The sequence below is a fragment of the Dendrobates tinctorius genome, unplaced genomic scaffold, assembly GCF_039654945.1.
Source record: "Dendrobates tinctorius isolate UK_male_01 unplaced genomic scaffold, ASM3965494v1 ptg000135l, whole genome shotgun sequence".
Taxonomy (NCBI): Eukaryota; Metazoa; Chordata; class Amphibia; order Anura; family Dendrobatidae; genus Dendrobates; species Dendrobates tinctorius.
The window spans coordinates 10,777,969-10,786,443 of NW_027361803.1; the positions used below are offsets into that span (position 1 = coordinate 10,777,969).

General features: G+C 47.5%; 1 protein-coding gene across 1 annotated transcript in view; it reads right to left on the reverse strand.

The window, feature by feature from the left end:
• The window catches only part of ADAMTS12 (ADAM metallopeptidase with thrombospondin type 1 motif 12), a 609,414-nt gene extending 602,453 nt beyond the window's left edge, over nt 1-6,961 (reverse strand). The window contains exon 1 of the mRNA XM_073543900.1: nt 6,643-6,961. Within this exon, the coding sequence (XP_073400001.1) occupies nt 6,643-6,766 (124 nt within the window). The 5' untranslated portion in view covers nt 6,767-6,961. The remainder of the gene's footprint in view (nt 1-6,642) is intronic.
• Between the last annotated feature and the right edge of the window lie 1,514 nt (nt 6,962-8,475).

Below are 8,475 nucleotides of genomic sequence, written 5' to 3' on the forward strand. Positions count from 1 at the left end.
AGTCTGAACTTCAACTGCATCTGAATTGTTTTGTTTAAAATTCATTGTGGTAATGTCTAGAACCAAAATTAGAAAAATGTTGTCTCTGTCCAAATATATATGGACCTAACTGTATATCTGTAGATACACAATGGGTGAAATAAGTATTGAACAATTCGTCTATTTTCTAAGTAAATCTATTTCTAAAGGTGCGATTGACATGAAATTGTCACCAGATATCAGTACCAACCCATCCAATCCACACATGCAAGGAAATCAAACGATAGATGTCCATTAATGATGTGTAATCATGAGAAATGACACTGGGAAACGTATTAAACACATGAAGAAAGAGGTGCAGAAAAACATAGAAAGTCCTAACACCAGCTGAACTCTATCAGTAATTAGAAAGCAGTCCTGACAAATAATATCAGCTGGTTCAACTGATGGCCTATAAAAAGGTGTCTCATTATCAAGGTGCCACATATGAAACATCTCATGATGGTTATGTGGCGCCCCTGAGGCTCAGTCGCTACAGAGGTCCTGCACCTCCTCCTGAGGTGTGGTACCCCACCATCCAGGTAAGGTGGAGACTTCCAACCACACTCCAACATCTGCACCCCACACCACAAAGCAGTGTAGCAAAGCACCTTCGGCGGCTCCCTGCTTGGAGTATAGCAAAGCGCCATTGGTGGCTCCCTGCTTGGAACACGAAACGTGCTGGGAGGTGGGTGGAGTTAGTTTATATTACAAAGAGCGGGAAGAGTTGAGATTCAGTCATTCAGTCACTGAGAGTGAGTGAGGATGCAGAACGACAGAGAGTGAGACAGAGAAGATCCCCGGGAGAGGGATGGATGAAGGAAGTGCTGCAGCAGGCCACAGTGACCTGGGTCTGCTGGCACAAGAAAGAGATATAGAAAGGAAACCTGATTTTTCCATAGAAAGAAAGGATTAGTACGGAACGTGAGGAGTAAAAGAGAACAGAGGACGTGGGTTAGAGGAGAACCCTTCCTAGAAGTTCTAAGCGCAAGGCCGGGGCCTGGTCCCCGAGGTTGTATGGATACTAATGATCCTGCAGCACACACCGGAGGAGTTGAAGTTAACAATACTTTATTCCCACATCAGACTTGGGGGCACAACAGCATCAGAGAAGTGAGTCGGGACTAGGAAGCAAAGAGTCCCCGAAGCAGGCTACAGCTGTCTGCCGTACAAGGAAAGTTCATAAGAACATTGAACAGGAGGAACTCCAGTGTAACTCAGTACTAGGAGTACTTCATGTATAGGCGCTATAAGAGGAGACGTTCAGAAAGGCACATATGTTGGCGGAGTGTTGGAAAGGAGTGTTCCATCTGGCCTGGAGGTTGACTGAGTCCCTGACCCAGAGGACACAGCACGGAGGCAGGCACCTGTTTGCACAACAGACTGTGAGTAAAGCTTTGGAACCACATGCTCTGCACTGCTACATCTTGGTGCCCGACATTGCCTCACCTATGCCTTCCTTTTGCCTCTACATCTACACTGCCCTGGGACTACAGCTCCACCTGTGGGGAGCTATAACATCTTTGCTGCGCCATACCATCAGTCCCAGAGGATCTGCATTCAGCGTCGGCTTAACATCTCCCTTGCCGAACACCACATGTGGCGTCACAAACTATTCATTTAATCCACTACATTCCACCATTCAATCTCCCTTTTACTTGGGCGCCCAGGACCGGGTCACCGCTGCTGTGACACCTTCCCCTCTGAGAGACCGGCCTGGTACAGAGTACCCCACAGCCCTGGGAGGGCGACCCAGTTATAACCAGTGAGCTGTCTCAAGACCTTCACAACCTTATTGTTGCAAAACTTATTGATGGCATTGGTTACTGATATCTGGTGACAATTTCATGTCAATACATTTACTGAGAAAATTGGTGTTCAATACTTATTTCACCTGCTGTATGGGATAGATAGATAATAGATCAATTAAGGCCTCTTTCACACATCCGGTATCAGGGGTCCGGCGGCGTGCGGCGAAAAGCCGGGCCGCCGGATCCGGCCAGCAGCGGTGACACTGGATGAACTTGCGGCGCCTGATGCGGCTTGGAGGACATTTAAAGGAGCCGCAGCACCGGGGGACGAGAGAGCAGCCAGAGAGAGATCAGGGGACAAGAGAGCAGCCGGAGAGACAGCGGGGAACGAGAGAGCAGCCAGAGAGACAGCGGGGAACGAGAGAGCAGCCATAGAGACAGCGGGGAACGAGAGAGCAGCCAGAGAGACAGCGGGGAACGAGAGAGCAGCCAGAGAGACAGCGGGGAACGAGAGAGCAGCCAGAGAGACAGCGGGGAACGAGAGAGCAGCCAGAAAGACAGCGGGGGATGAGAGAGCCAGCCAAAGAAAGGTATGGAGCATATAGAGAGAGAGAAGGGGAGGGGGAAAGAGAGAGAGATGCGCGCCGGGCACTTGTGGGGTTAAAATTCACAGTGCCCGGGCATGCGCTGTTGAAAAAGCTGGTCTGGCGCTGCAAAAAAACGTTGTAGCCAACGTTTTTTGCAGACGCCGGATGGCGCATGTTTGCCGTATCCGGCAAAACCCGGAGGCGCCGCATGTCCATCCGGCACGATGCGGCGATCATTACATTCTATGTGAAAAAACCGGATCAAATTCCGGATCCGGTTTTCACAATTTTCGCCGCATCGTTCCGGATTTAAAAAAAACGATGTGTGAAAGGAGCCTAAGTATCACTGTATCAATATAAAGTTCTACAAGTTTCTAATATACTGAATGCTTCACCATTTTCAATGTCTTTATCTCTTTGCTGTCGGTGAATTAGAACAATGTCTGTCTATCTAATTTATCAATTTTCAAGATACTTGCTGTCAGTGACTCAGAACTCTCTCCTTTCCAATCATCTGCTGTAACCCTGTCCATCTCTCGTCCTGCTCTCAGCTGATACAATGCATCCAGTGCAGACCATGCTCTGTGAGCGAAACATCCCGAGCTCCAATCCAGCAGAGATCTGAGCAGTTTCGCTCACAGAGCATGGTCTGCACTGAAAACAAATGTATCAGCTGAGAGCCGGAGCAGGAATATACAGGGTCACTGTCACCTAATGGAAAGAGGAGCGTTCTCATTCACTGACAGCAGAGAAAATTTAAAAATGAGATGGATAGACAGACAGATGATGGACAGATCCAATCATTATTTGGATCGAAAAGCATCCTTTGCAGTAAAGTGTGGCCGCAGTGACAGCTGCTGCTCTTCATCCTCCCCTATATCCACACAGTCCATACCGCGCACAGGCATCAATCATGCAGTGCGGTGCCCGTACCGCAGTGTCACAGAGTGTCCAAACAGCAAGCCTGAACAACCGCCTATATAACCGTGCAGAGATCATATGCGCTGCTGCCATTCACGGTACAGGGCGTAACTGGTAGGGTCTCCATTATAAATACCGCCATATACCGCACACATAGGAGCAGCCAACAGCGACTCAAGCACGACGCGATACCTAAAGGAATGGTCATACAGCGCTAATAATACTGATAATTATATGCATACATTAGGGTCTGTCCCAGTTTGAATCATCTCAGACTTAATCAGCCATATTGGAGTCACACACTTCCCACAGTGGTGTATGAGCTGTAAAGATTGTGAGTTACCTTACAAAGAAATACTTTACACCTTCAGGAAGTGATGGAGGACAGCCCCTCCCCCAAGGAGCCAGGAATGACAGAGATAAGATAAGAAAATCCTTTAATCGTCCCACCATGGGGAAATTCAGAGCATTACAGCAGCAAGGCAGGAACAAGTACAGATACAGATGCATAAAGGCATTACATTGACAGTAGGTACATATACAGAAAAAGAGAAAAAAAAAAAAAGAAGCGGTATACAGAGTCTGTGTGTATAGTGTCACCATCCGGCCTTATCTAGGCCTGACGCCATCATTCACTTCTCACCTTCTAATAATACTGCTAATAATAAAGAGATGACTCTACTCGTTCTGTCTCAGTCTGTGCAGCAAAGCTGACAAGTGAACTGCATAAAGCAGGAAGTGCCAGTCTTCTCTGTGCTCTAGAGGTCGGTGTGAGAACTGCAACATTTCAAAACACAACATTTTACATGGTGATCATGTGCAGCAGCTGAGGTGTATTATGATGTGCAGAATCTGTGGTGTATTATGAGGTTCTGCAGCAGCTGAGGTTTATTGTGAGGTTCTGCAGCAGCTGAGGTCTATTATGGGGTTCTGCAGCAGCTGAGGTTTATTACGAGGTTCTGCAGCAGCTGAAGTTTATTATGAGGCTCTGCAGCAGCTGAGGTTTATTATGAGGCTCTGCAGCAGCTGAGGTTTATTACGAGGTTCTGCAGCAGCTGAAGTTTATTATGAGGCTCTGCAGCAGCTGAGGTGTATTATGAGGTTCTGCAGCAGCTGAGGTGTATTATGAGGTTCTGCAGCAGCTGAGGTGTATTATGAGGTTCTGCAGAATCTGTGGTGTATTTATGAGGATCTGCAGCAGCTGAGGTCTATTATGGGGTTCTGCAGCAGCTGAGGTTTATTATGAGGTTCTGCAGCAGCTGAGGTTTATTATGAGGTTCTGCAGCAGCTGGGGTGTATTATGATGTTCTGCAGCAGCTGAGGTGTATTATGATATTCTGCAGCAACTGAGGTGTATTATGATGTTCTGCAGCAGATGTAGTTTGTATTATGAGGTTCTGCAGCAGCTGAGGTGTATTATGAGGTTCTGCAGAATCTGTGGTGTATTCATGAGGTTCTGCATCAGCTGAGGTTTATTATGGGGTTCTGCAGCAGCTGAGGTTTATTACGAGATTCTGCAGCAGCTGAGGTTTATTATGAGGCTTTGAAGCAGCTGAGGTGTATTATGATGTTCTGCAGCAGCTGAGGTGTATTATGATGTTCTGCAGCAGCTGAGGTGTATTATGAGGTTCTGCAGCAGCTGAGGTTTATTACGAGGTTCTGCAGCAGCTGAGGTTTATTATGAGGCTCTGCAGCAGTTGAGGTGTATTATGAGGTCCTTCAGCAGCTGAGATGTATATTATGAAGTTGTGCAGAATCTGTGGTGTATTATGAGGTTCTGCAGCAGCTGAGGTTTATTATGAGGTTCTGCAGCAGCTGAGGTCTATTATGGGGTTCTGCAGCAGCTGAGGTTTATTATGAGGTTCTGCAGCAGCTGAGGTTTATTATGAGGTTCTGCAGCAGCTGAGGTGTATTATGATGTTCTTCAGCAGCTGAGGTGTATTATGATATTCTGCAGCAACTGAGGTGTATTATGATGTTCTGTAGCAGCTGAGGTGTATTATGATGTTCTGCAGCAGATGTAGTTTGTATTATGAGGTTCTGCAGCAGCTGAGGTGTATTATGAGGTTCTGCAGAATCTGTGGTGTATTTATGAGGTTCTGCATCAGCTGAGGTTTATTACGAGGTTCTGCAGCAGCTGAGGTTTATTACGAGGTTCTGCAGCAGCTGAGGTGTATTATGAGGTTCTGCAGCAGCTGAGGTTTATTACGAGGTTCTGCAGCAGCTGAGGTGTATTATGAGGTTCTGCAGCAGCTGAGGTGTATATGAGGTTCTGCAGCAGCTGAGGTGTGTATTATGATGCTCTTCAATAGCTGAGGTGTATGATGAGGTTCTGTAGCAGCTGAGGTGTATATGAGGTTCTGCAGCAGCTGAGGTGTATCATGAGGTTCTGCAGCAGCTGAGGTGTTTGATGTAGTTCTGCAGCAGCTGAGGTGCATTATGAAGTTCTGCAACAGCTGAGGTGTATTATGAGGTTCTGCAGCAGCTGAGGTGTATTATGAGGTTCTGCAGCAGCTGAGGTGTGTGTTACGATGTTCTGCAGCAACTGAGGTGTATTATGAGGTTCTGCAGCATCTGAGGTGTATTATGAGGTTCTGCGGCAGCTGAGGTGTGTGTTACGATGTTCTGCGGCAGCTGAGGTGTGTATTATGAGGTTCTGCAGCATCTGTGGTGTATTATGAGGTTCTGCAGCAGCTGAGGTGTATTATGAGGTTCTGCAGCAGCTGAGGTGTATTATGAGGTTCTGCAGCAGCTGAGGTGTGTGTTACGATGTTCTGCAGCATCTGAGGTGTATTATGAGGTTCTGCGGCAGCTGAGGTGTGTGTTACGATGTTCTGCGGCAGCTGAGGTGTGTATTATGAGGTTCTGCAGCATCTGTGGTGTATTATGAGGTTCTGCAGCAGCTGAGGTGTATTATGAGGTTCTGTCTGCAGCAGCTGAGGTGTATTATGAGGTTCTGCAGCAGCTGAGGTGTGTGTTACGATGTTCTGCAGCAGCTGAGATGTATTATGAGGTTCTGCAGCAGCTGAGGTGTGACATTTCACAGTAGCTTACATCCTCTATGTTCCCCTTGTAGCTGCTGAATAACCTCTTTTTTAGTAAAGATGGCGCACTACAATATTGGTTGTCACTGTGGAAGGTATTTCTTACAATAGTGAGGCGCCACAGACCGATACTGCAAAAGAGATAAGCAGTTTCTAGAAGGCGCCGCTCGTCTCCGTGCAATCATCAGATTATGACATCACAAGACAGCGATTAAACACGACTGACATTTAATGTAAATGTTTAAAGGGACAGAAACCCCAAACAGCCATAAGGTCGCCTGACACAGGGACCGGCAGGCGGCGCCCGCAGACCTCACTCACCTTGCCTGCTGGGTAGAAGGTGCGCCTCTGCCTGCCGGACATCACCACCTCTGCAGGACCAGACGATGTACAGAAAGGGAATCAAAAAGGGAAGATGCCAGTCTCTGCGCGCACATGGCAGCATGTCTGAGACGGCCGCGAAGGAAGCGCAAAAATCGTCATTAATAGCGCAAAAAGAAGGATTTCCCGAGAGTGAGTGGAGCCCACACGAAGCCCAGAGTCCTGGTGCTGGGGGGACAGTGCATTCCTGTATTTGGGAGAGGGGAGTGATTCAGGCCTCAGTGTCTGGTTTCTTAAGAGGAGGGTTTCATCTGGGAGTTCCCAGGGATCCTCTCCTTACATACTTGTGGTCTTAGATTCTAGTATTTCATTAGCCCCAGGAAAATCTTCACTTTCCACTCCACACAATAAACTTTCTGTGACCCTCCTTCCCTGTCAGCAAACAGCCTCCATCTGTGTCTGAGGTAGCAGAGCTGAGATTGCGCCAGTAAACTGTGAAGCGTCTGCCTGGAGTCTGTATGTTCTACTCATGTTTGCGTAGCTTTCCTACGGCTTCTCCAACATTCCGAAAACTCACAGACGATCCTAATGGATGGAGACTGCTGGGAGCGATGTCTCTACCCGTACACCGCCACGGAGTTTATTGGTGCTATACTAGCTGTGTCAACAGGACCAATGATGGAGCCTCCTTTTGTTTTTGGATAGTGTATATACAGCTATGCCCTGTACCGTATGCCTCAACTTGAAGAACAATAAAAGAGCTGCTATGTGCGACACACAGTATGGCACGACTAGTTTTTTTTTTTTGATACCTAACCATGCCAGTTCCTTTAATGTACCCACACTAAAATAGTGCCACCACTCAGTTAATGTGATGTCGAGCTAATGCCCCCCACACTGTAGCATGCCCCAACCGTCCTCCACAGTGTATGATGTGATTGTGACCAGTGTCCTCCCCATACATAAAATGATGCACACACACACACAATATGATGCCTCTGGCGTTTCCCCCACAGACTAGAAACCACAGGATGCACCCAGTGTCCCCAGACATGCACAATAAGATGCCCCCAGTGATCACAACATGCAGTATGATGACCCTGATGTCTCCTCCTCAGACTGGAAACAACATGGTGTCCCCAGTGTCACCCTATACACAGTAAAATGCCCCCAGTGTCCACAACACACAGTATTATGCATTCAATGTCTCCTCACACAAAGTATGAAAGTATGATGTCCCTGGTGTCTTCCCCACAGACTGGAAACAACATGATGCCTCCAGTGCCTGTCCACACACAGTAAGATGCCCCCAGTGTCCACAACGCACAGTATTATGCATCCAGTGCCCCCCCCACACACACACACAGTATGATGTACATGGTGTCTCCCCCACAGACTGGAAACAACATGATGCATCCAGTGTTCCTCTGTAAGGGGATGCAAAGACGGTATGATTCCCCACACTCATCCCGGTAGACTGTTGGCTCATGTCTTACTCTGTATATAGTGTTTTATACTTATTTCTGTGATTTCATGTTTTAGCTTAGGGTAAGTGCAGTACCCCAATGTGGACAATAGATGGTGCACATTAATGAAAATAGTTAACATAGGAGGAGTCTGCTATGGGTAAGCCAGGAACATTTCTTGAATAGAGTTAGTAGGGCCAGAGAGCCCAAAGAGTCCTGATGAGCTTTAGAGACCGGGACAGCACAGTGACCCCGCAATGTTCAAGTAAAGAGCCCAGTTTGTACAGGGCCTGATAGTGGCTGAAGGTTACAGCAAGAAGACAATGCATGGCAGCACCAGGATATGGCAGCTTACTACATGGGCAGA